At 51.5% G+C, this 26,723-nt stretch overlaps 1 protein-coding gene across 10 annotated transcripts in view; it reads left to right on the top strand.

Moving 5' to 3' along the window:
* Positions 1 to 23,803, top strand: part of BCOR (BCL6 corepressor) — a 112,824-nt gene extending 89,021 nt beyond the window's left edge. For 5 of the 10 annotated variants that reach the window (XM_037821123.1, XM_037821126.1, XM_037821125.1 and 2 more), the window contains exons 4-15: positions 426 to 3,260; positions 3,950 to 4,003; positions 4,491 to 4,677; positions 11,339 to 11,605; positions 12,025 to 12,369; positions 13,006 to 13,313; positions 13,686 to 13,940; positions 18,479 to 18,645; positions 19,919 to 20,064; positions 20,957 to 21,040; positions 21,167 to 21,323; positions 22,608 to 23,803. In XM_037821123.1, the coding sequence (XP_037677051.1) occupies positions 426 to 3,260; positions 3,950 to 4,003; positions 4,491 to 4,677; positions 11,339 to 11,605; positions 12,025 to 12,369; positions 13,006 to 13,313; positions 13,686 to 13,940; positions 18,479 to 18,645; positions 19,919 to 20,064; positions 20,957 to 21,040; positions 21,167 to 21,323; positions 22,608 to 22,899 (5,097 nt within the window). In that variant the 3' untranslated portion in view covers positions 22,900 to 23,803. The remainder of the gene's footprint in view (positions 1 to 425; positions 3,261 to 3,949; positions 4,004 to 4,490; positions 4,678 to 11,338; positions 11,606 to 12,024; positions 12,370 to 13,005; positions 13,314 to 13,685; positions 13,941 to 18,478; positions 18,646 to 19,918; positions 20,065 to 20,956; positions 21,041 to 21,166; positions 21,324 to 22,607) is intronic. The other 5 variants (XM_037821127.1, XM_037821130.1, XM_037821131.1 and 2 more) reach the window with 5 other exon arrangements.
* The last annotated feature ends 2,920 nt before the right edge of the window (positions 23,804 to 26,723 follow it).

Raw genomic sequence — 26,723 nt, 5'->3', positions numbered from 1 at the left:
AGGGAGGGTTAGCGTGAGTCCTGCACCCTATGAGGGTGCAGCCCCGTGTTTTGGAGTTGGTGCCGTCCCAGCTGCAGTGTAGAATTTTGTGCTGAGAAGGTGGAAGTTCCTGAGTTACTAGATGACCAAATTAACGTACAGGCTTCAAGTCTGAAGGGATCACCATTCTCTAGGTGCTTTTAGACTGCTAGTTGGACAGAAGTGAGGAGACAAGCAGGCAGCAGACGGCCCTAAGAGAGAGGGTTCAGGGTAAAGAGGGGAAAGCAGTCCCATGGAAGCCTTTCTTTAACCCTGGAGCCTTTCTGCTCAGATTGATTCTAAGGCTCACGCCGTTATTGAACGAACTGGTGGTTCAACTTAAGAACGGACATTACTGACCCGAAGAAGTGTCCTAAGTAACAACCCCCTGTTCTTCTTCTGCAAAGGTGGACGCCACCCCGGCTCATCGGATCGATGGCCTGGCCGCACTGGGAATGGACCGCAGCGGCCTGATCCGGGAAGGCCTCCGCGTCCCCGGGAACATCGTCTATTCCAGCTTGTGCAGCCTGGGCTCCGAGAAAGGTCGGGAGGTTGCCGCTGGCACCCTAGGCAGCCTGGGGTTTTCTTCGGAGAGAAACCCAGAGATGCAGTTCAAACCGAATACCCCCGAGACGGTGGAGGCTTCGGCCGTCTCCGGAAAGCCCCCGAATGGCTTCAGTGCTATATACAAAACTCCCCCTGGAATACAAAAAAGTGCTGTGCCCACAGCGGAAACGTTGGGCTTGGAGAGGCCCGTGGGTGACAAACAGAGCCCACTGAACATCAACGGTGCTAGTTATCTGCGGCTGCCCTGGGTCAATCCTTACATGGAGGGCGCCACGCCAGCCATTTACCCTTTCCTCGACTCGCCAAATAAGTATTCACTGAACATGTATAAGGCGTTGCTACCTCAGCAGTCGTACAGCTTAGCCCAGCCGCTGTATTCTCCAGTGTGCACCAACGGGGAGCGCTTTCTCTACCTGCCACCACCTCACTACGTGAGCCCCCACATCCCGTCGTCTTTGGCTTCGCCCATGAGGCTCTCGACGCCATCAGCCTCCCCGGCCATCCCCCCTCTCGTCCACTGCCTGGACAAAAGCCTCCCGTGGAAGATGGGAGTCAGTCCCGGGAACCCTGTTGACTCCCATGCCTATCCCCACATCCAGAACAGTAAACAGCCTAGGGTGCCCTCAGCCAAGGCGGTCGCCAGCGGCCTGCCTGGGGATGCAGCTCTCCTGCTGCCCCCCTCGCCCCGCGTCCACCTTCCCACCCAGCCCACCGCGGACACCTACTCGGAATTCCACAAGCACTACGCCAGGATCTCCACCTCCCCTTCAGTTGCCCTGTCGAAGCCCTACGTGGCGGTCAGCAGCGAGTTCCCCACGGCCCGGCTCTCCAATGGCAAGTACCCCAAGGTTCTGGAAGGGGGTGAAAGTGCCCAGCTGGTCCCCGGGCACGCCCGGAAAACGGCGGTCCAAGACAGAAAAGAGGGCAGCTCACCTCCCCTGTTGGAGAAACAGGCGGTTACCAAAGACATCACTGATAAGCCCCTGGACTTGTCTTCTAAAGTGGTGGACATGGATGCTTCCAAAGCCGACCACGTGAAAAAGATGGCGCCCACGGTCCTGGTTCACAGCAGAGCTGGAAGTGGCTTAGTGCTCTCTGGAAGTGAGATCCCGAAAGAAACGCTCTCGCCTCCAGGAAGCGGCTGTGCTATCTATAGATCTGAAATCATCAGTACAGCTCCCTCATCCTGGGTGGTGCCCGGGCCAAGTCCGAATGAAGAGAGCAACAGCAAAAGCATGCAGCTGAAAAACAAGGCGTTAGACTGGGCCATCCCGCAGCAGCGGAGTTCCTCATGCCCCCGCATGGGTGGCACAGATGCCGTCGTCAGTAGCATCTCGGGCTTGGTGTCGAGCGCGGGCCGTCCAGCCTCCGCCTCGCCAGCTCCGCCAAACGCCAATGCTGATGGCACCAAGATGAGCAGGAGCTCGGTGGACACCACCCCGTCCGTCATCCAGCACGTGGGCCAGCCCCCAACCACGCCTGCCAAGCACAGCAGCGGCTCCGGCAGCAAGGGTGCCAAAGCCAGCAACCCGGAACCGAGCTTCAAAGCGAGCGAGAACGGCCTCCCACCAAGCTCAATATTTCTCTCTCCCAACGAGGCATTCAGGTCCCCACCGATCCCCTACCCCCGGAGTTACCTCCCTTACCCAGCCCCTGAGGGCATCGCCATCAGCCCTCTCTCCCTACACGGCAAAGGACCAGTCTACCCCCACCCGGTCTTGCTCCCCAATGGCAGTCTCTTTCCCGGTCACCTCGCCCCAAAGCCTGGGCTGCCCTATGGACTGCCCACGGGCCGCCCAGAGTTTGTGAGCTACCAAGATGCACTGGGCCTGGGCATGGTGCATCCCATGCTGATACCACACACGCCCTTAGAGATGGCTAAAGAGGAGAAACCGGAGAGGCGGTCCCGGTCCCACGAGAGAGCCCGTTATGAGGACCCGACCCTCCGGAATCGCTTTTCTGAGATGTTGGAAGCGAGCAGCACCAAGTTACACCCAGAAGTCCCTGCCGACAAGAGCCTGAAGGCCAACCCCAGCTGGAATCAAGGGAAAGCCACTGTCAAAAGCGACAAGTTCGTCTACGTAGACCTTCTCCGAGAAGAGCAAGATGCTAAAACCGACGCCAGCATGCCCAAACCTGGCTTCGCCGCCGAGACTGTCGGGCAGAGTGTCGAGCCCGCCAAGCCCACGACTGACCCGAGCCTGCAGCAGCACCGGGATTTCATCGCCCTGAGAGAGGAGTTGGGGCGCATCAGTGACTTCCACGAAGCGTACACGTTCAAGCAGGCTCCGGGCCAGTCAGTTTTCGACTTAAGCAAGGAGAACATTCCAGCGGGTACCAACAAAGAAAACCTAGGGATGCCGGGTGCGACTTCGTTTCTCAAGCCACCGCTGGGGAGCGACAGCCCTGCCGTGACTTTTGGCAAAACCCCAGAGGATCCCAAACCGTTCTGCGTAGGCAGCGCCCCGCCAAGCGCGGACATCACCCCCACGTATACCAAAGACGGATCTGATGATGCCGAATCGAACGATGGCAAAGTTCTGAAACCGAAGCCATCCAAACTGGCAAAGAGAATCGCCAACTCCGCCGGTTACGTTGGTGACCGCTTCAAGTGTGTCACTACCGAACTCTACGCAGATTCCAGTCAGCTCAGCCGAGAACAGAGGGCATTACAGGTGAGCCCCCCCACCCAAATGCCAATCAGTTTACCGGTTGTCAGTTTTTTTAAAATGGGTGAAGAGGTTTGGGGGTGGGGGTGGAGAGGACGGTAGGGCAGGGCCCCAGTCAGAGGTGCTTAATTCAGCTTAACTGGTAATTTGGATGTATGAAACATGTCCAGTAAAGGGGGACTGTTGAACAGTAGCAATTAGGAGGTTCACATGTCTTGGAAACGTGTAAGTTGTTCTGTTAGATTAAAAGAACTCCGTTCGAATGCCGGTAACGTAAGTTTTAATTATCGTGAAAGATAACCTAAAAGACTGCATGATGTTTACCTATCAATTGCTTTGATTTCTCTGCCTTTACTGTAAGATAGCAAAATAGACTTAGAAGCACTGCTTTAGAATGCCTTACATGACGTTGGTGGAGATGTGTCACACCGCATGGCTGTGAGATGCGTACGATTTTTTTTTTTTCACCAAAATAAGAAAAAAAATAGCTCGCTTAAAAGGCATGGAGTATGTATTTGCTTGCTAGTGAATTATGATAGATGTTGTATAGGCATATCCTAAGATATTTTTACTTTTAATTAAAAGATGAATAAAGCCAAATTGTTTTGCAATGTTAAGAAAAAAATTGGTTTATGCTTATAAAAATGGATGAAATTATCTAAATGATCCATTGAGTGCCCATTTTAATTACATAGATGGAAGGATTACAAGAGGACAGTATTTTATGTCTACCCGCTGCTTACTGTGAGGTCAGTTCTTCAAATTTTTATTACTAGAATCTTACATAAACCTTTTGAGTTAAATTTCATTTCCAAATATACGAAGGGAAGTGTGTGGGCCATGGTCGTCTTTATTTCATTGTGCATTTTGTTTCTCTCCTGTTGTGTTCTTGTTTCGTTCTCTCTGCGTTGTGTTTTTCGTTTCGTTTTCTTTACCTTCAAAAGAGAATGTCTGTCTTTATGCAATGGCGTATGTATGGAAATGCATACACCCAGCATATTTCTCTACACATACGACTTTATGGAAAGCTTATGTGGCTACTTACATATAGAGACTCTTCGATTGTATCTGTTAAATTTTTAAAATACCTGAGTTATAAATCCTAAATTGTGGTTGGTTTTGGGCAAACTTTTCTTTGAAGATAATTTCCTTTAAGGTAAGGCAAAATGAAATAAGCTTTTATGGACAGGTGGCATCTTTTTTTTTTTTTTTTCTTCATCTCCATTCTCTTTCTAGCGTGCAATGATGCGCTTCTCAGAGTTGGAGATGAAAGAGAGAGAATGTGGCCACCCAGCAACCAAAGACTCCGAGGTGTGCAAATTCAGCCCAGCAGACTGGGAACGGTTGAAAGGAAACCAGGAAAAAAAGCCAAAGACAGTCGCCCTGGAGGAGGCCATTGCCGACCAGAATGACAGTGAGACAAGTGAGTAAATCCAAGGGGCTTGCGTGTCACCCCATCGATGAGAACAGGGCCATTCTGCTCTTAACCCAGAGTGGCGGGGAGAGGGGAAGTGTGATTTGTTCACGATGGCCCGAGGTCTGGTTGGCATCTGCGACAGGCTCCTCTTGCCATCTGTGGCCTGAAGGACTGATCGTCCTCTTGCACGTTGTCTCATCCAGGAATGCAGTGCCTGTGATTGTTGCAGATTGTTACCTGGGACACATCTCCTTTCCCAAAGAATCGTTGGGCTGGGCTGGTCACATCCGGTAGTTAGAAACACAGCCTTGTATGCGACACGTAGCAGAGAAATGGCAAGTGTGGCACGGGGAAGTTTGTTTTGTAGCCGTGGAATTGCAGTTAGCAGCTGGAGGCATGCCAGAGCCACTGCCCTGGTTTCCCCACAGTGACAGTCTGACATGGAAGGCAAAGTACCTGCATTCTTTCTCCCTCCAAATGGCCTAGGATTTGTGGAGATGGGATAAAAGACGGCTATGTCACCGTAACAAGGAACATAATAATTGCACCAGGCCGGGTTTGTTTGCCATCATTCGGAGTTGGCAGCAGAATCCAAGAGAGCATGGTGTGCATGAGGGCACTTCCCCCCCTTGGCAGAGGACCACGCAGAGAGAGAAAGAAAGCTTGTGCGTCCTTCAAGTCATTCTCTTCAACCCCGCCAGCTGGTTGCCCACTGTGGTTGGCCTTGGGATTTGCTTCCGGGGCTTTCCAGATTGACAAAATGTGCTGGCAGCAAGTGAAACAGGTCTTCCTCCTCATTTCCTGAATGTGCATGTGTGAGGCCGGCAGCCTTGCCGGTAAAGGTGAATGAGGGTGTTTGGGTGCACAGGCAGGGGACAGCGGATAAAAGAGAGGAAGGACGATGGTCAGGGATGGTGGGTACGGTTGAGAGCTCAGTACCAGTGCAAAAATCCCAGGTTTGGCGTTCCCGCTCATCCGTTCATCAGTGCCAGTGGGAGTTTAGAGATTTTGTGGTCCCAACTGCTGAGAGCATGCCCCCTGCCCCCCGCCATCCCTTTCTTGGGGACCGATCAAACTTAAAGGCTACTGGCCAGCCAGGGTTCTGGGTAAGCTAAACCAGGGCCAGTTTGTTCAAAGTTCACCCCGGAGAAGGTAGTTCCTGTAGCCGATAAATGATGGCCTTGCCCAAGTGCCGGGGACTCGCGATGTCCCTGAAGTAAGTCAAGGTTCCTTTACTCCTCTTCACCTCAGAGGGTTGGCTCTGGGGAAATGGAGGGTCCAAGCCGCCCATCAGTAAAGCAGGAAAAGAACAAACTTCTTCCCGGATTACTTTCATGACATTGTAACCTCGTTGGCTAACATTTGTAAGATCAGTGCTTGGGGAAGGTTTCTCAGAGAGAGCCCACAGCAGGTGCATTTAGACAGGGAAACCATCCCGTAACTGAGAGTCCCTCTTTCCCAAGGTGGGTGTGAGGGATGCTAGCGGAAGGGGGCAAGGAATTGGCTCACCTCACGTATTCTTGCAGGACTCTGGTTTTCGAGTAAGATGGTCGAGACCCAGAGTGACTGCCACCCTTCAAATTTGGGAGGTGGTGGCGCAGCTCAGCATCACCCCGCCTACCCAGAGAAGTTCGGGTCCTTCCCTGTCTTTTTTTTTTCCTACCAAACCTAGAGAAGAGAATTCAGTGTGACCCATGGGGTGGAGGGAGGCAGGCCCGAGCCCCAGGTGATTCGGAAAGGGCTCCCTTCTCCCCTCCCCTAAGCCCTTCCAAGCTTCCAACCAACTGGCTCTGTCCCCAGAGCCCTGAGGGAGGACAGGGCCCAGCGAGCCAAAGAGCCAAAACTGGGGTTTGGGAACCGAGTGCTTGACAGGTGATAAGCCATGGCCAAGGGAGCAGAAGAAGGGTTGGGGAAGGTGCAGCAGGCTTGGGGCGTGGTGGGGGCACTTTAATATATTTCAAGATTGGCCAAGAAGGAGGAAGTGACGAGTCACTATCCTCAGACTGTTCTGGGGACTCGGGGATTGTGGTCAATAAGAGGGGTAACCGAGGGAGCCCTCAGATACCATCCTCAAACAGCCACCTCCTCACCCAGGGCCAGTGTCTTGGGGAGGGGGGAGGGACTGGCCAGCAGGTGCTGGGTCCACTCAGCTGCAAATAAACTGGCCTTTCTTGTCTGTCACGTCTGTCACGTCTGTCACCCGGGGAGGCACCAGTAGCTTCTGGCCTTGGTGCCTGTGAGCACCTGAGATGGATGGACACTTCTGGAATGGCCTCTGCCACTAGGGAGTGAGTGTGTCATGTTGCGGGGGTGGGGGTAGGGTGGGGTTATGAAAAGTGATCCCACTTGGAATTTGTCAGGATTTTCATATACGCCTGACAAAAGTCCTGGGTTGCCAAGTTCGACTTGTATTTTAGAAGTTCAACAAATGAGTTAGGGGGCGCCTCAAATTTGAAAGTTCACGAGTACCCTTGTCACCCGGCACTGTCAGGGGCCCTTTGAAGATGGGGGAGGGACAAGGAAACATTGGCCTCTTCCTTCCGGAACATGCCAGGACTGTTTCCCTCGTAGCCGCTCGGCTCAGGCGGACCTGGAACCTGCTTGGTGGCACTGCTGCAACAGGAGCTGGAGGAAGCCTGAGTAAGAGGGTTTCCCCTAACTTCTTAGCTCAGGAAACTTCTCTGCGGGAGCCACCTGCATGTTTTGCAAATGATTTTGAATCCGAATCTAAGAGGGATTCCCACCACCTCCTCAGCTGAGGTCAGCCTTGGCTGGAAGCAATCGCGTCATCTGCAGCAAAGAGAGTTTAAATCCGGGGCCAACCTTGCAGGTCCCACTATGGTCCCACTACTCTCTCCTGTCTTGTTTAAGGCTCACCGGTCATGGTTGCTGCAGTGGTGAGGTTGCCTTGTTGCCACGGTGACTTGTAAGAGTTGCCATGGCAGTACTCATTGTGAGGTAGTGCTGTGCCACAACCAGGGTAAACTATGGGATGCATGTGCTGTGAGTCATAGGATTGTGCTGCAGGGGAGCAAGTGGTAAAACACAAGCCACCCAGCCCCGCTCACTTCTGCCCAGATTGCGTGACCAAGGGGCACATGGCTTCCCGCTTGTAGATGTGCCACCGAAGTAGCAGCCATGGTGGAGCCTGATGGTTAGGACCCCGTCTCCTTGGATCCCTTTCCCCGCCTCGCCTTCGATGGCAATCCCGCAGTTGGTGGTTGAAAGGGCCTCGTTTGGGGAGGTCCCAGTTGAGGCATGGAGGAAAGTGGCACGGGGCTACTCCCCCCACCCACCGGAGCTGGTGGCCGTGTACCTCTTGCTCATTCAAGTTTGGCCCTCTTTGGGATTATTAACTGCCCGCCTTAGAGCCAGTGAACATCTTGGGGGCGGCTTCACCTGGGGGGACTCAGAATCTCCGCCCAAGGCTTGGAGGTGTTCAGGGGGTTGGGAAATGGAGTGAGTTTGGGAAAAGAGCCAATGGGGGGGTGGGGATGGATAAGCAAGCAGCTAAGCTGGGAGTGTGGGCGGATGTGAGTTCATTGAGCACCGAATTTAGCAGGCAGGGTTCCCGAGAATAGTTCAGGTCTCACGCTCAGCGCCCCCACCCCCCCACCCCACCCCCAACACACACCACACCCCTTGTGCCACTGTGGGACCGTCCGTTCCTAAAGCCAGGCACAACCTCCCAGGCCACCCCACCCACCCATCCATTTCATCTTCCCCAAGAGCTGTAAGAGAGTAGAGAGCTCCAGAGGAAGGGCCCGTTTTTTAGGGGGTGCTCTCATTCAGCAAATGAGCAGTAACCTGCAGGGCAGGGAGAGACGCTTCACCCCCCACCACCACCACACCCGCACCCCAAGTTGGTCACTGCTTGCCAATGGCGCCTGTGAAGTGAGTAACCACAAGCTTTCGAGGTGGTTTTCGATGGACAGAAGATGCCAGCGGTTTGGGCAAAAGGTCCCGGGATGGGGGTAGGGGTGTGGGGAGGGGAGTGGTGAGCCATGAATGGATTTCACTGTCGGGAAGGAAGTTGGCAGAGAGGGTAGATTCCACACCCAAGCGGAGAACTTTCTGCCTGGGAAAGATGCCTCTTCAGATGGGGTCTAGACAGTTAGAGCTACAGGTGACTGTATGAAACCTGGAAGTCCAATCTGAAACACTCGGGGGTTGAGCGATCCTTAATCTGATCAGGAAAGGGTCTGCAATGTGGAACGGAAGGCAGCCAGCAGGGCAGTTTGTTGTGGGTGGGGCCCCACACCCGTCAGAGTGCTGGTTTATTTGTGAGGCCGGAAAGCCTTGGGTGACATCACTTCACCCCACTTTCAAACCATCTGGCCTGACACCATCTTTCCTACCGAAGAGTTGTGTGTGTGTGGTGAGGGGGAGCATCCATTTTTTAATGAGTTTTCAAATCGCCCAACGTGGTGGCTCTTACGATTGTCCTTAAGAGTGTCCCACCGTGTCCCTTCCCCAATGCCCCCTATGGGACTTTCTGGTAAGACCGATTAGACCAGAGAGTCAAATGATATCATTAGGGAGATTTGCTTCTTAAATTTTTATAAATCCAGGGGCTAAAAAAGCGAGCCAGCCCGAGCGTCTTAGCATTCTGTTAAAGTAATTTCTCGGCCTCTCTGTTGGCGCTGCCTTTGCCTGTTTTTATGAAGGCCGCCCCTGGGAGGTGGTTTGCAGTCATATCCCCACTTTACAGCTGAAGGGGGCCAAGTCGTAAAGCCAGCTCTGTTACCACTACAGCGGTTCAGAGGGTCACAGAGCAGACGAAATGAGTGCCCGCAGCCTGCCTTCACTTCCGCGGGCCACAGCTTGGTCTGACAGGAGAGGTTGGCAGGGGCAGGGGGTATCCTGCGTGTTTCCTCCCGCGGCTGCTGAGCTTTGCGTCAGGACACCGCCCTGATGGGGGGCCTGCATTGGCCATGTTCTGGGATGCCAGGTGTAGCTCGGAGAGGCTGGGAGCAACGTTCTCCAGAAGGGTCACCCTGCTGCTGAGCCGTGGTTTTTGCAGCTCTCCCGGTCCACACCGTGGACCAGCGTGAGTGGGGAAAAGGAGTGCTTAGGGAGGCTTCGGCATTCCTTTCCAAGGGGTAGAGCCAGCCCCATCTCGCCCACCTTAGGGTTTCCCTTGGAGAGAAAGGGGCTAGCCGAGGCCCAGGGTGAGGCTCACCACCAGGACCGAGTGAACTGAATGCTGGGAATGCCCCCACCCCAAGATAGCTCCTCAGTGGCGGGGCAGAGCTGACCGGAAACGGGAGTGATCCTGGAAGTGGGCAGACAGGGGGAAAGAGGAATGGATATCAGCTCAGGAGGCATATGTTTACTATCTGGTCTCTGTAGCTTAGCTGGGTGCTACTCAAACCCCATACCCTGTGGGGCGATATGCAGGACCAATTTTAGGTGGGACAAGGGTGACCACCAGAGTTTATGCGACTATCATTTATATCTTGTCATTTATTGGCAAAAACTCAAGCTGCATGGCAGCCGACATGTTATTTCTTAGGCTGCAGCAAAAGTAGGAAGTGGTGTTGGGCTCAGGTGCCTTACGGCAAACCCCAGGTTGAGCTGGGGTGCAGAAATGGTGCTGGTAGTGTTACAGGAAGCAGGATTGAGCAAGCGCTGGCCTAGCATGGAAAAGAGCACGTGGTAGTGGAGGGATAGAGTCTTATCTTTGGAAATCCTTTAGATCCCTACGTCTGAAGGAAAGAATAAGGGGGAGTGCCTGGGGGACAAGCATCCCCAGAGGTGTGCGTGGTGTCACTGTGGTGCTGGGTTCTGGAGGGCCTTACTCTTCTGGACAGGGAGGGACTGCCCCCTTTCTTGGACTGGAATTGGGGACACCTCCTTGGTTTCATTGATGGCTTTTCCCTGCACAGCTGTGAGAAGGGGACAGAGAGGGACAACAGGCAACGATCAGATTAAATTCTTTGCCATTGTCTGTGAAAACTGTTGCATGTGCTTGGAAGCCTTTCTTTTGGCCATTCCGGGCCCCTCTTCCCAGCACTATTAGTCTGCCCAGGTTCTCTGCCTCCCTCTGCCTGTCTTCACCACGGAGGCCTAGCTCCCTCCAAGAGAGACCAACGATTCTTGCCCATCAAGGATTTGTGCTTACCCTAACATTCTTTGTTTCGTATCCCTTTTTCTTCACCCCATCCCCTGTTAACCAAAGTGAATACCTGGGGGGGTGATATTTGGCCTCTTTATGACATCAGTTTTCCTCTTACGTCAAAATAATGACCTCAGCAAGTATTGCCATAGCACCTTTTAGGCCAGCCCTGGCTTGGTTGGATCTTCCCGCTGAACGAAAGGCCTACCATGTGCTTTAAAATGTTTGTATTGATGCCTCAACTCCCTCCTGGGTTCCCTCCTGCCCTCAACTAGAAAGCGGGAAACCTGTGTGCATGGCATCCAGCCCCGCTTCCTGCTTCACTTCTGGATTGCCTCCAGGGTGTCCCTGCTTTGAAGAGTTCTCTATTTCCGAGGGTTTTATGCTTTAAACGGCTACCTGTGCCATTTTTAGACCCCAATCGCCAGAGAAGGGTAGCATCCGTTAATGGCTTAGGGGTTCCCGCCTGTGCCCCAGATCCTGCCCCATGACTGTGGCCTTTTGAGTCTTCATTGTATATTATCACCTCCTTCCCCCCCCCCCCCGCAGGCAAGTATAGCTCTGTAAACAAACTTGATCCCTTTGAAGCTCCAGAGGACAAAGATCTTCCTGTGGAGAAGTTCTTCATGGACAGGCAGCCTCTGAACGAGCAGCCCACCGACCAGGTGGCCGCCGACGCCGACGTGACCCCCAGCCCTACCCTCCGGCTGGACCGAAAACGCAAAGTCTCAGGGGACAGCAGCCAAACGGAGACACCCGCGGAGGACCCGTCAGAGGACCCTCTGCTGAAGACCAAGCGAAGACGGGTCTCTAAAGGTGAGCCCGGGCGGTTTCGGCCTGCCTGCCTGGGGTGGGAACGGGGGACGGAGCAGGGAGGGGCTGGGGGGGGGGCTTTGCATGCGGCCAAAGGCAGACAGACATGTTGGTGCGGGGTGTGAGGCACGCCACCTGCCCTAGACAGACTCGGTGAGGGGAAGTCACAGGGCAGGGAGCTGGCCCCGGGACTCCCACCCTCCATCCCCCACCCCCGCCAAAGCCAGGTGCAGGAGCTCAAGCCCAAAGTTGGCCTAAGAGTGGGGCCCTCCCTCCCCAAGACTGGGTGACAGGCTCAAGCTAGAGGCAGCGCCCCTGCCCGCCCCCACCCCCCCGCCCCCACCCCCCCCTTAGTGCCGCGTACTGACAGTTTGTTCCCCTGAGGGGGCGTTTTGATTAATTTGTAGTTATTTCTCCATTAGATGACTGGCCTGAGAGGGAAATGACAAACAGTTCCTCTAACCACTTAGAAGACCCACATTGTAATGAGCTGACCAACCTGAAGGTGTGCATTGAATTAACAGGGCTCCATCCTAAAAAACAACGCCACTTGCTGCACCTTAGAGAACAGTGGGAGCAGCAGGTGTCAGCCCCAGAGAGCAAAGCTGGCCGGCCAAGCAGGAAGGAAGTGACCCAGGCAGATCCGCCTGAGGTCACTGCCCAGGGGAATAACATCACTGAAGAGAAACCTGGCAGGAAAAGAGCAGAGGCCAAAGGCAATAGAAGCTGGTCAGAGGAGTCCCTCAGATCCAACGAGAGCGAGCAAGGTAGGCAGAAGCCGCCTCGGCAGCGGCCGCCCGAGGCCTGGGGAATGGGTCATGCCAAACAGGACCTTAGCGCCACAGAAGTTGACTCAGACTATTATGGCGCAGTGTCCACACACCTGTCTTCCCCCTCCTCTCCCCACTTCCTTCTGAACCCCTTTGTTTTCGAACATACAGTGAGGGGTATAGAGCAGAGAGCTTAAATTCGCAGGCCACCCCTCACCCAGTCTGTGGCTGGGCTGGAAGGGAAGTTCAGGTGGCCCTGGGACGCTGGGCAGTGCCCTCCTTCCAGCTCCCCGCTGGGTCTCCTGTCTGTAGGTCCTTCTGAGCACCTGAGGCTTGGCCTGTCCCAGTGGGCGGAGGGGTGAGGGTGGTGGGAGTGCCGGAAGAGCTGGCCTTTTGCCCTCTCCTCCGGGCCCTTTCTAGAAACGTGCCGCTTGGTATTTTGTGGGGGGCAACCTGTTTGCCATTAGGATGTGGGGTACTGAAAATACAACCACTTCAGGTGGCGCAATTGGTCTACCTTGTAAAAAAACCTGAAGCCGCATCAGTGATCGGTTTTAACAATGGGCTTTCTCTCGGCGTGCCCGCTACAACCCTGTAACGCCTGCCTCTCCTCTCCTGTCCCTCCGTATTTAGGCTTGCCTGTGTTCTCCGGCTCTCCGTCTATGAACGCAAATGGCAAAAAGCAGACTCAGCCGAGCTGCACGCCAGCCTCAAGGCTGCCTGCCAAACAGCAGAAAATTAAAGAAAGCCAGAAGACAGATGTGCCGGGCACAGACGACGACGGGGAGCGCCAGCCCGCCTCCCTGCTGCAGAAATACACCGACAGCGGCGAGAAGCCATCAGGGAAACGGCTGTGCAAGACCAAGCACTTGATATCGCACGAGTCGAGGACAGGGCTGTCGCTGACCGGGGACTACTACGTGGAGAACACTGATGGCAAGGTACCCTCCAGAAAGCCGCTCCCGTCTCTCCCAGCCCCTCCCCGCCTGCCTGCTTCTCCCGGGCTTCTCAGGCAAAAGCTGTCCTCTCCCTGAACTCCTTCCCCAGACATCACTCCCATGTCCTAGAGGTACAGGTGTCCCCGGTGGAGGTGAGGTTCCGAACTAATAAGATCGAAACTCCTCCTTGGCACCCCCATTCCTGCCCTCCCACCCCCCCAAAAAAAAAGAAAAAGAAAAAAAGTGCTTCCCTCCAGTCAGGTTTGTAACCTGGGGAGGAGGGAGAGGGCAGCGGCGGGCATTTTGAAGTCTACCCTGCCTCAACTCTGTACGCCCACCTGGGTTTTTGTTTTTGTTTCTTTCCCTTTACGCTAGGTGACTGTCCGAAGATTCCGGAAGCGACCGGAGCCGAGTTCAGATTACGACTTGTCACCGGCCAAGGCTGACCAGAAGCCCTTCGACCGCCTGCAGCAGTTACTGCCAGCCTCCCAGTCCTCGCAGCTGCCGCGCGCCACTTCCCCTCAAGAGACCACCCAGTCACGCCCGATGCCCCCGGAAGCCCGGAGGCTCATCGTCAATAAGAATGCCGGCGAGACCCTCCTGCAGCGGGCAGCCCGGCTGGGCTACGAAGTGAGTCTCCCTGCGGGTGGGGGGTTGGGAGTTGGGTGGGTGAGTGGGGGGAGCTCGTTGACTGGGTGTGGGGGGGGAGAGGGGGGTGGCTCGGAGGCTGGGCCGGGTTCTCCAGCAGGATGTTTGTGTTAGCCCCGCTCCGGCGGCAGTCTCTCTTTGGTGGTGTGTTCAATCACAGCGTGAAAAGAAAGGCTTCTCTGATGTGCGTTCATGTTCAGGCAGGTAGGCTGCTCCGGCATCCTCTGGTCCGCTCACTTTATCTCTGATAGAAAAATCTGACACAACCCAGAGCTCGGCGACTGAGGGGGAATTTCAATGAGCCCTTCCGGATTCGGATTAGCGAGGTGGGGGGGGGGTTTCCCCTTGCTCTATTTTGGGTTGTTGCCTGCACTGTTTCGGTGAGGAGAGACCCCTGGGGGGTGGAGGGGGGGCTCTGAGGCTTTGCCCCAAACTCGCTGCCCATTCCCCCATCATACGCAGCTCCTGCCCCCGGCATGGCCGATGATAGCGATAGGTGGCTTATGTTGACCGAGCATTTGAGATGGGTTCTCTCTGCGGGCATGTGAGTCACTCATTTAACCCTTTCACCAACCTCACATGTGTGGAACTGGCATCATCCTTGCTTTCAGATGGGGAAACTGAGCCCCAGAGGGCTTAGCTGACTTTCACGCAGCGAGTAAGCAGGGGAGCCGGGATTCAGAGGGGCCATCTCCCTCCAGAGCCCAGTCCTCTCCCCACCTCCCCTACCCCCTTGACCCACCTTCTCACGTCAGAATTGCCCTTTTTCAGCTTAAAATTTCTTTCAGACGGGTTATTCCCTCCTCCTTTGTGCCCCACCCACTCACCCACACGCCATGCCACAAGCTTGACAGTTGAAATTGTGATGTAAAAGCCCACAGGGTGGAGGCTTTTTTTTATTATTGTTATTATTTTTAATAAACACTGGCATCAGCCCTTTGGGAGTTGACTGGTGAAAATCATCCACAGCTCAGCGAGCCAAATGTGGGGCTGTGGAGGGAAAAGGGGGCAGGATTGACTCTGGCCGGGGCTCGGCTGCAGTCTCCCAGGATTTTGGCCAGGACCCTTGCGTCCCACACCTCAGCCAGCCCTGGGCCACTGCCCACTGTGCCTCGATGAGCCCTTCCTGGTGGAACAGTCCAGCAGCCAGCCACTCCCTGACCCAGGCGCATCCCTGAGGAACAGCTTTGTGGGTAGGAAGCGTTTCCTTCAGTAATGGGCGTTTTTGGTGGTTGCTCCTCTGGGCCTTTGTTTCTAGCAACATGTCTCTTTCTTGGGAGAATCTTTGGATTTCCTTGGCGAGAACTCTCTGGAAGGATTTGGTACAGTCAGCTCAGTTACTTGTGAATGGAATCCAAGTGGCAGCCAGTTGGTTTCCTGTGAGCTGAGAGTAGCAGCACCTAGGGTCAGCTTCGAGCTAGACCTTGAGCACTAAAGTTTCCCCTTCAGGCTGAGAAGGCCGCTTGCTCCTAATCGTGGGGGAGAAAATACACTTCTGCTTTCAGCAAACACCAGAGTCGTAAGAAGGCAGCTGTGGAGGGGGAGGGGCTTGATGGAGGCCCTGGCCTGGCTTCGCCACTGGCGTCTCGAGAACCCTTGTTGGTCCTCTAAGGAAGTTTCCACTTGGGTCGCTTTTGTTGAGCCAGCGGGCCTGAGGCTGGGACCTGTGAGCAACGCAAACAGCTCCCTCATCCATTCTGCCAGGCCCTTGGTGGCACACAAGTATCTGAGAATCTTTATGTGAGGATAATTGGGTTCATTTCTCCAGGGGGACATTGTGATATGTAGATTTCACAGGGCATCCAATTCCACAAGACGGGTGTAGAAGATAAAAGCATCCCACTTTGAAGTCACCTTTTGGGGATTTCTTTTTGCATAACTTCTAGAAGGTTGGGTTGATGAACCGGGTCAGGAGATATGGCATTTTAACCTTTTAAAGTTCAGGGACAATTGGCTTACCCTGGTCAGTGGGAGGTCTTTTGAATGCCCAGCTTTAGTTGGGTTTTCCTGAAGTTAGTCTCCACCATTACTGTCTGCCACTTAGCTGAAGATACCAGGTGTTACAAAAAGGCTCGTCCAAGCTTTGTGTCATCTTAATCTTGGTCTTGAGGTTTACAGTTCCCTCCAAGACCACCCGAATGGCCAGAGACCCTCACCTCTCCCTCCCTGTGAAAAAGCTTCAGTTTCTCAGTCGAAAACACGAATGTGCTGCAACCACATGCTTGTGCTTTTAGTGGTGATGGTTCAAGTTTCTATGAACAGGATAAATCATGTTTTTCAAAAAGTTAATGAGGCATTTAATTAATTAACAATGTCCGGGTTATGGCCTTTATGGTTACGTTTTGCGGTTAACGGCATCCGGCTTAGAGCCACTTCGCAGCGTCGCCCGACAAAAACCATTGGGTTTTATTTGGGAGTGGTGGGCTGCCCTTCAAACTAGTGTAGAAAACAAGCCAGAAAATGTGTTGGGTGGGCAGGATTGCCCGGCCTCTGGGCCCTTCTCGGTGGGTGACAGCGGTTGCCATCTCTTCAGAGGCTGACACCCTCCCAGGTAGGAGGGCATGGTTAATCCCCCCAGGAAGATGTCTTGGGGGTGCTTATCATGGCTGGATTGATTCTCTTTAACTGGGGCCACTAGTTGGGACTTGGGAATCTTCCCAGCATACCAGGTACCAAGAGACCTGAGTTACAGGCCCAGCACTTCCTGTTCATTTGAACTTGAGGCTTAACTTCCCTGGGCCTCGATTTCCCCAAGTGTAGACAAGACTAACACCACCTTCCCTTCCAGGTATCTCATAGCTTGCTGTGGGATGTTGTAAGACATACCCATTTCGGGAAATTGGGAGACACGCTAATAGTGCTGTCAACACCCATTGAGTTAGGAAAGCCCGTGACACAGAAGCTGACTTGGTTGTCTGGTCACTGCTGCCTTTTCCTGCCACCCTCCAGGAAAAGAGTTGATGTTACCCATCAGACCTGACGTCCTTTCATTCCTAGCTTCTTTCCTAGTAGCCGCGGCAGTTTCCAGAAGAATCTGCAAAGCCTGGGTGGACAAGACCCCAGCCCAGCTGCGGGGATCTGGGCACATTGATCTGTGCCCAGCAGTCCCTGGCGCTCACACCCAAGCCCACTGTCACGTGCCGGGGCCTTTCCCCAGCTTGGGCACACAACTCATTAGCTTGCAGCCGTCCACTCGAGCCTGGCTAGTGAGGGCCTGCTGAAAGAGCAACAGGTTCATGCCGTATCCTGGATACCAGCACACAGGGCAGGTGGCCTGGGAGCCCAGAGGATTGTGGGCTTTCCGGCAGGTTAGGATCTGAACGAAGAAACGTATCTGCAGGCCTGCCTTATGTCTTCCTCCCCTTGTTCTGGGAAGGGAGCTGCTGTGGTGACCTGAAGCCACCTGGCCGTTTAATCAGAATGCAGCATGAGGTTCTCAGGGCAAGTACGTGGAACATTCCAGCTAGCATCCGAGGTAGTGACACCTGTGATTAATGTGTCCCAGAAAAGGGCATATACAGGTTTTTTCGTTTTTTTTTTTTTTTTTTTTTTTTTTTTTTTTTTTTTTTTTTTTTTTTTTTTTAAGAACTCACCCCCAGTTTATGGATGGGCTGGAATGCACCGTTTTCAGTCTAGCAGATAAGTTCTTTAAGAGTTGGCACAAAGGGAGGCCTACTCTCACCCCACCCCACCCCCATTTAGTAAAGCCAGCCCTGTGGTGGGCCACCCCCAGTTCTCCTCCAGTAACAAATACTGTTCTGTGTATTTGAAAACTTTCTTAATGAAGGTAATTAAACGTTGAATAAATTACTCCTCTGCTTACTGGGAGCGGTTCACATTAATATTTTAACGCACCCAGGAAGTGAGATTAATAAGAGCGACTCTAATGCAAACAGTTGACACCGAAGGTGGGGGGAGACGTGTTTGCTTGAGTTCTTCTACTGTGTGGGTTGCAGTAATGGTAGATCAGATCCCTGTCACAATTTAAGTCAATATGAAAATATTATTATATCGATTCAGCCCTGAGCAGAGTGGAGAGGGAGGCATAGGACAAGGGATGCAATACGAAGCATTTTTTGGTCATCTGAACCTGTGTTGCCGTCCGGTCCCACCTGCTGAATTAACTGAGTCAGAAAGCCCTTGCACTTATTAATAACATTATCAAAGGTAGCAGCCACCAAGATCTGTCCGTAGTCACTGCGCCAGGCGCTGGGCTGAGGGGCTTTCATGGGATTATCTGATTATGCCCTCTCCACATCCCACCCCGCAGGCTCTGTTATTCTCTTCCTCTGCCTCTGAGGAAATGGAGGCTTGGAGGAGTTGAAGAGTAAATTTGCCGAGGGCCAGACAGCCGAGAAGGCTGCAGAGCCAGGTTTCAAACTCAGTCACCTGCCTGCAAGGCCCCAGCCAACACCTGCCCCGTCAAAAACCAGCAGGCGCTCCCACGCAGTGGAACGGTCTGCCGTCTGAGGTTTGTTTGGCGGCGCTTCTCACAGCGCTCCGCCTTCCTATCTCCACAGGAAGTGGTCTTGTACTGCCTGGAGAACAAGATTTGCGACGTGAATCACCGAGACAATGCAGGTTACTGTGCCCTACATGAAGCTTGTGCCAGGGGCTGGCTCAACATCGTGAGGCACCTCCTGGAGTATGGCGCTGACGTCAACTGCAGTGCACAGGACGGAACCAGGTCGGTGGCGGGCCTTGCTCTGTGCCCGGGGGTTTGCAAGGAGGCAAGCCCGGGAGTGCCATATATGAGTTACATTGCTAGCAGAAGCATCTAGAATTGAATCAAACAGACCTTTCCGGCCAATTGGCTACCACTTTTAAAGTTTATGACGTGTCCTGAGCTTTCCAGCCTCGTTTTCTTCTTCCTCTCATTCCCAGCTGCTAATATATAGCGCTTGTGGTCGCTTGTGACTCTGTCTCATTCCCAGCTGCTAATATATAGCGCTTGTGGTCGCTTGTGACTCTGGCTTCTCTTTAGAGTGAAAAAAATAAATAAATAGAGCTACACAGAGTTACCCTGGTAGGATTGATTCTGTTTCTAGATGGGTGATCTGCATGTGTGTCTGCCTGGGCGAGAGAGGGTAGGCTTCATAAATTCAGTGTTAGCACTTGGTTTTGTAAAGCATTCATTGCCATTCAGACCCTTGACCTTTTCCCAACTCTACTTCTCGATCTTGGGAGTTTTCCTTTCTAAACGGTCACTGAACAAGTGATCCTAGGACGCAAAACCAATGTAAAAACAGCATAGATCTGAGTCAGGGGTACATGGGAGATTTTGTGGCCACTTCAAAACGCTTTTTTTCTCCCAGCTGGCATAACAGCCCTGTGGCCCGAAAGAAGCAGCTTGAAGGGCTTCCTGCTCCCTGGGTCTCCACAGGCCTTATCTCCCTCCTGAGGCCTGGTCTCTCTGGAACCTCTGAGCTCGCACTCCTCGTTGCCACCAGCCTTTGCTTTCAGGACCCCTTGTCCTCAGTTGGAGTCCTGGAGAAGATTTGGGGCCCTCTTCCCACTTCTGGGCTCGCATGCATCCATCTGTTCCCCTCAGTTGGAGAACAGAAGGCAGGCACAAAACCGTGGCCCGTACTATAACACTCCCATGGCCAACAAAGCCCCTGACAATGTTGGGGTCTTCCAGAATCACGGCTGGTATTGCCCTTTAAGACCCTGGCCTTGTCATCATTTAGTGAGTTGCTGTATTTGACATATAAGTGCACAGAAAGCTCTAGAAGTACAGACAGAGGGCAGCTGCGGCAGGCTTGGGCAGGCCCTGCCCACCCCCCGCCCCACTCCAGCCCTCAGATGTGTTGATCAGTCCCAGGTTCAGATCCCCCCACAGCACCTCCACGCACAGTACACGTGTACCTAGCTTTGCCTGATGGCTATGAAAGGAAACAACCCCGCAAACAAGCACTGCATCCGTACCAGCTCAACCCCCACCGCTTGTCTCTTTCTAGGCCTCTCCATGATGCAGTCGAGAATGATCACTTGGAAATTGTCCGCCTGCTCCTCTCTTATGGTGCTGATCCCACTCTGGCTACGTACTCAGGTAGAACTATCATGAAAATGACCCACAGTGAACTAATGGAAAAGTTTTTAACAGGTAGGTCACTTGAAGGAAGGGAAACAGCACAATAGAAGCCATGTTCCCACTCAAAAATTAGATGGTGATCGGATCGCTTAATTTAGCTTTTACTGGGCAGATATGAAAAACGCTTGGGATTTAAAGTCTCGAGGGCAGCAGTGACGTCTTTGGCCTTTTGCGTAGTGCAGCATTATTCTAGCGAAGCTAAGGATTCACTCACCGGCCGTCAATTCGATACTGGCTCTCATTGCTTGGTCCTAAGATGTATTAAACAATTTCCCAAAAATTATTACATTTTCCAAAACAGTGGTTTGCCCTTTGGAAAAGAGAAAGTGGTGATGAAAAGGAAGACCCCAACCCTCCCAGACATGAAATGATTTGGATAGTTCTGTGGGGTTTGCTCAGCAGAGAACCCATCTTTTCAAATGCCAACGGTTAAAGAATCCCCTAAAAGCAGATCCCAATGTTCTCGTGAGCAGGAGGCACCTGCAGTTAAATTTCCTGTCACCCGCTTACCGCCAGAGAATGCCACCACTTGTTCCCCTTAAGTTAGACTTACCTGTTGGAGAAAACAGCTCAGTCTGTCAAAGAAGAGGTACACAGTGTAACACTGTTGGCTTTCTTTTTGCACACCAGGCTGAAGAAACTTCTCAGCTTGCCCCGCGAGCTTTTGTTGGAGCAGGCCAGGGTGTGAGGGTGGCTGTCGGTGGGGGAGGCGGGTGAAAGGGGTATGTAGGTTTCTTTCAGAAACTGCAGAGAATGGGGTGTCAGAGCATCCTGGAGTACATAGGAAGTGGCTTGCTAGCCTGTTCTGATTCTGACGTCCACAGGAACAATGCCTGCCCCCAACCTCTATCAGCATCCTGTTCTCCTCAGCAGGTTTTACCTTGTTTCTTTCCCCTCTCTCCAGATTATTTAAATGACCTCCAGGGTCGCAGTGATGATGACTCTAGCGGCAGTAGCTCTTGGGAGTTCTACGGCAGCTCTGTGTGTGGTGAGCAGCGTTTTCCATTACGTGTGGGGGAGGCTGGATGGTAGGTGCCGGAAGCCGGAGCTCGGTTGGGAAAGAATCCTTGCTAGAGCTTACTGACTCCTTTCTCTATTTTGTCCCCTCTGTCAGACCCAGATGATGAAAGTGGTTATGATGTTCTGGCAAATCCCCCGGGACCGGAGGACCAGGATGATGACGATGAGACCTCCAGTGACGTGTTTGAATTTGAGTTTTCAGAAAGCCCACTCTTACCGTGTTATAACATCCAGGTGTCCGTTTCTCAGGGGTGAGTGTGACCATCATGTGACTGGAAAAATACCTGAGCTGCCTCTTTGGGGTGACAGGAGTTAGAAATTCCTCTTAAGCAGATAAGTGAGTGAGTCCTAAGGGTCCACGAACCTGACTTAACACAGCAGATCTTTTTCCAAAAAGGTGCACATACGCTTAATTATACCTGGCTGGAGTGGGGCAGGGCAGTGGGGGTGTCACCACTTGGTATAAACTTTCCTCGTCGGGAACCCCCACCAAGGCAAATCACACCCTGAGCCCAAATAGCATTGATGTCAGTCACTGGAATTTCACGGAGCGGTTGGCATGTCAGATAATTCAGTTGCTGAACTCTTTGAGCAGGGTCCCAGGAGCCCACCCCACCCCACCCCCTTTACATGCCACCATTAGGGTCTCCCCAGGGACTAGACTGATACTGCACCTTCTCATGTAGCATCGGAACTATAATTAGACATGGCAGTGGGCTCTTGGTGCAGCGTCAGATATGGTTAGCTTCAGTGTTGCCTCTCCCAATCAGGGCCGCCATGCCTTGGGGTAGAAATTTCCAGAAACCTGTGCTCTGCTGTGTCGAATGAATGGCACTCTCCTCGGGCTCTGAAGCTATGAACGTGCATCCCATTAGAGCCAGTGAGGTTTTATTAGTAAGAGGAATCAGAAAAGCTCTCACAGTTGTATGTAAGGCTTGTAGTAGCGTCTTCCTTCTTGAAGGCCTCACTCCCAAAAGAGATGAGGAGCAAACTAGGGTGGTGACATAAGAAAGCAAAGGAGCAACAGCCTTCCGCGTTTAAAATGCATGCGCGCACACACACACACACACACACACACCCCATTCACGAGGGTGTCAGGAAAGGAGACGGCAAGGAGGTGTTTGTGAGCACCTGTTGTGAGCTAGGACACGGACTCTTTTCCCCCAGTGGTTATGGTGGGACAGCAGGAGCTGGGGGCAGAGCCGAGAGAGTGGGGCTTCACCTGTTAGTGTCCTTCAGGAATGGGAGCAAGGAGGCAGGCCTTGTGACGAAAGTCACTGGATCCTCTCTTGGCGTTGTGTTTTATAAAACCACATGCGTCCCAACGACCTACCCCTAGAGGCAGATACTCCCACTCACCTTGCAAGGTAGGCAGCGGTCAGGGAGTGGAGATGGTGAGAAAGGACAGAGGGTCGAAGTGGGAGTGACCGGAACATCCTTCCAGACCGTGGGCTGCCTCCATGGGAAACAGCAGTGGCTGGTTGGGGAACCCTTTCAATTTTGCCAGCAGCCCAACACTTCCCTTTCTCTCGCAGGCCACGCAACTGGCTGTTGCTCTCCGACGTGCTCAAGAAATTGAAAATGTCATCCCGCATATTCTGCTGCAATTTTCCGAACGTGGAAATTGTCACCATTGCGGAGGCAGAGTTCTATCGGCAGGTTTCAGCCAGCCTCTTGTTCTCTTGCTCCAAAGACCTGGAAGCGTTCAACCCCGAAAGCAAGGAGCTGTTGGATCTGGTTGAATTCACAAACGAGCTGCAGGCATTGCTGGGTTCCTCCGTGGAGTGGCTCCACCCTAACGACACGGTCCCTGAGGACTACTGGTGAGCGTGCCATGCCCGCCGCCCGCCGTGTATAGTGTGTTATAGTGTTAACCCTTGTGCATATGTGTCATAATATGACTATTTCTATAAAGAAAGGACACTATTACATATGAAAATATCTCTTCTTTATATAAGAGAAATGACTCCACTTGGAAGGACTTCGAAACCTGTTTTTTTTTCTTTTTTCTTTTTTTTTCCCTTTTTAAACTTCAATCTGTTTTTAGGACGGTTTGTTATAATGTTTCTTTACTTTTAAACACACACCTGCTTTGGGGATATGTTTGTTTTTACCTGGAACATTTTATTTTTTTCTTTTTTGTTTCTTTTTTAAAGAGAAAAAAAACCGACAAAAAACGAGGAAAAGGAGCCCCACACTTTGACTTTCTTTCCTACAAAGCTCTGGAGACAGCAACCGTAACTGTTCTGCGTGTGCTCGGAATTCTGTGGTTGGTTTGGGGAAGCAAATTCGGTGAAGGCACTTGGTGATATTGTAATTTTATGTTTTGTTTACAGAGTACCTGCTCGGGCCAGGTAAATGCTATTGGATGGGATCCAATAGTGTGTAATATAAATTAAAACCATATCCACACGCAGCAACTAATTGTATGAAACTTTTATGTCCTAATTTAAAAGCTGTGAAATTAGTTTTCACGCATCAAACCGGATTGTTTATATGTTGAAACATTTTATGCTCTTATTTAAAGAAGACTTTGAGCTATTTTTTTCTGTACCCTGTAAAATATTGAAAACTAACAATAATATGTTGAGGTTGCTTGAAAAATGTACATAAGACTAAAAATTTTCTGAATGGTGTGTTTATGTTTGAAATCTGTGTTTTAACTTTGTAAGTAAATTCTCTGCCTTTGTATTTATATTTTACAAAAATTTTCTTAAAAGGCAATAAACCTGTTGAGGAAAGGAGAAAATCGGAGTACCCGTGTGCTATGTATTCCTAAACCAAAGGATCGTTGTTCCTGATTTTGTTTTTTTTGTTGTTGTTGTTTTTTTTTTATTAAATTCAGTTTTATTGAAATACATTCACATACCATACAATCATCCATGGTATACAATCCACTGTCCACAGTATGATAACATAGTTATGCGTTCATCACCACAATCTATCCCCGATTTTGTTTTAAATGATGTTGATGATCCAATCCCGATAGATATCTTTAGAGCAATTTATAGTCTCCAGTGACCAAAACAATCTGCTGAAGGGTTTTAGAGAAACTATATGTGGAATATGGTTTGGAGTTCTCTCCTGAAACCTCAATTCTTGGCCATCTGTTGCTGGGTCTCCCCCAATTGTCTCTTCCCATCTCCTTTGATATAAGCCCTAGTAGGCTGTTTTCAGTGCCTTTGGCCTTGGTGTACTGCAGTAGCCATACCCTGGCCAGCTCTTGACCTCTAGGAGGACTTTTTCCTAAATCAGGCTTTCATTGTGTCACTTCTTTTCCTCCAGACCTTAGATTTGTTTTCTCTTACCTTTAGGGTCAAGTCCAAACTCTTTGGCCCAATAGTGAAGGCCTGTGGCTTTGACCTCTTTGCTATTCCACTGCTCTTCACTTTTTTTCCCTGACTCCCTTGCAGCTAGGTTTGTGAATGCACATTCAGCTTCGTGGGCAGAGTGAGGCAGAGGCACCTCCCTACTGCAGTAACTGGTGAGACAGGTCCACATGACATGCTGGTCAGTAAGACTTGGTGGGTGACGAGACAAGGCAGGGTGACATGGTGGCTGGTGAGGCTTGGTGAGTTATGACATACAGTAGTGGTTGTGGCGGCAGCTTTGGCTGATGGTTCTTCAGCCAGCCCAGGATTTCCGGTGTCCGCCCCTGACTCTCCCTTCGTTCCTTCCAAAGATGTCAGAAAGCATCTGGCTCCCTTTATCAAACTCGTTTGTGCTTGGAGTGCCTTGAGTGGTTTCTGTTCCCTCACTGAACCCCAAGAAGATGACAGCAGAGCAATGGAGAGGATGAAGAAGGAGGAGGTCATGGGAGAAGTCATGGAGACAATGTGTTTGAGTTGGGTCTTGTATGGGGAAGAAGGGGTCAGCAAGCACCCACATGGCAGGTGGGGAACAGCTGAGCATGGTTGGAAATGGTGAAGTCCAATATGGTCAGATAACTGGTGTGCGGAATGAAAGCCATTTAAATGGGAAAGATTGGAGTGTGCCAAATATATTTTGGAGTTTGTCCTGAAGACAAAAGGTAGCCAACTTTTTCTTTTTTTTTTTCTTTTGCTCTATTAATTATTCTGATTATTACACAAATATACTTTCATTGTTTGTTTAATTAAAAAAAAAAACTCAGGCATTTCAGGAATGGAGAAGTTCTCATTCCATGCTAACACCCCTCCCTGCCCGCACTCGCACTGTTAACCGCTGTTAATAGCTTGCTAAATTTTTGTTTTTCAGTAAGTCACCTCCAATAGCAGGTGGGAGTGGAGAAGTGAAAAAAGCAGATAGGAAGACCAGTGATATAGACCTGCAAAAAAGATGACTGGTGAGCCTAAACTACCGTGCACAGTGAGATGCTCTCAAAAGCCTAAATTAAAAAAAAGAAAAAAAGACAGTTAAGAGTATTTGGCACTTTGTATTTGGGCCGGAGGCAAAGGGAGGGCCCGAGGCCAACTGAGGTTTCTCTCTCGAACAGCATTCTGTTAATTAAGCCAAGAAAACAGAAGGGAGCCCGGGTTCCCAGGGTCAGAGGAAAGCAATGTGCATGGTCGAGGAGACGTTTCAGGTCATGGTTCACGCTGTTGGAGGAGCTGTTGGACAATTAGAACATTTACTGTAGGAACCATTGGGGGTTTGAAAACACGGGTATAGATGACCTGACCAGGGGTAGAAGTGAGGTCACCATGACATAGGAAAGCTTGGATCTACAGGGACTCACCACTCATGTCAGGGAACTCCCTGTGGGTACAAAGGAGCTCACAGTGGTTGTGGATGAGCTCACCGTAGGAGCAGAAGGGCCCACTGGTCTAGGAGCCATCACCAAAGTGTTATCACAGGTCTGAACGAGATCACATGGTGCAGAAGAGGGTGCATGTTGAGCTCTCCAGAGGCGTAGGAGTCACAGCAGTGAGTGAGATCACGAGCGTAGACAAACTCTCCCTAGTGTAGATGGCACCACTGCTGTAAATAAGATCACAGTGAGTGTAGAGTTGCACATCACAGGTGTAGACAACCTTGCTTTGGGTAAAGAGCAGCTGTGTTCTGTTTGGCTTCTGAAGGTGTCCGTAAAGGTTGGGGGCAATCCTTTCTTTGTCCTGCCCTCCTTTCCCCAGGACTGGAATAGGGTTCTGATGGCTAAAGCTGGAGCAGACGCTTTAGTTCCCCTAAGTGTGGAGGTCAGACCCTGTAGAACGACGAGATTGAAGCAGCCTGGGTTCCCGTGGATCCAGTGGGATAGAGCCACCGTAGAAGTCCTGCATTGTCTACCTCTAGGCTTTTATATCGGAGAGTAATAAGCTTCTTCTTTGGCCCCTCATATTTTCAGTTTGTCTACTACTCCAGCCAAAGCGAATTGTCATCTGCTTACCAACTGTGTGAGCTTGCACAGATGCCCTGTCAGCCTCATTTTTCTCTTTCACCACAATTTGCCTAATAGTTGTAGTAGCAAAAGATTGAAAACACCCCAAATGTCCATCAATTGGGGACTAGTTGAATTAATGATGGCACATTCACATGTGGAGTACTATGTAACTGTAAAGAAGTGAGGAATATCTATAAATTGCATTAGAGTGATCTCCGGAATATATCATTAAATGAAAAAAAAAAAAACAGGGTGAAGGAAAGCATCAAGGTTTGCTACTATTTAATTAGGA

The sequence above is a fragment of the Choloepus didactylus genome, chromosome X (genome assembly GCF_015220235.1).
Source record: "Choloepus didactylus isolate mChoDid1 chromosome X, mChoDid1.pri, whole genome shotgun sequence".
NCBI classification, from domain to species: Eukaryota; Metazoa; Chordata; class Mammalia; order Pilosa; family Megalonychidae; genus Choloepus; species Choloepus didactylus.
The sequence above is the reverse complement of the archived record's forward strand: the minus strand, read 5'-3'. Positions and strand labels throughout refer to the sequence as shown.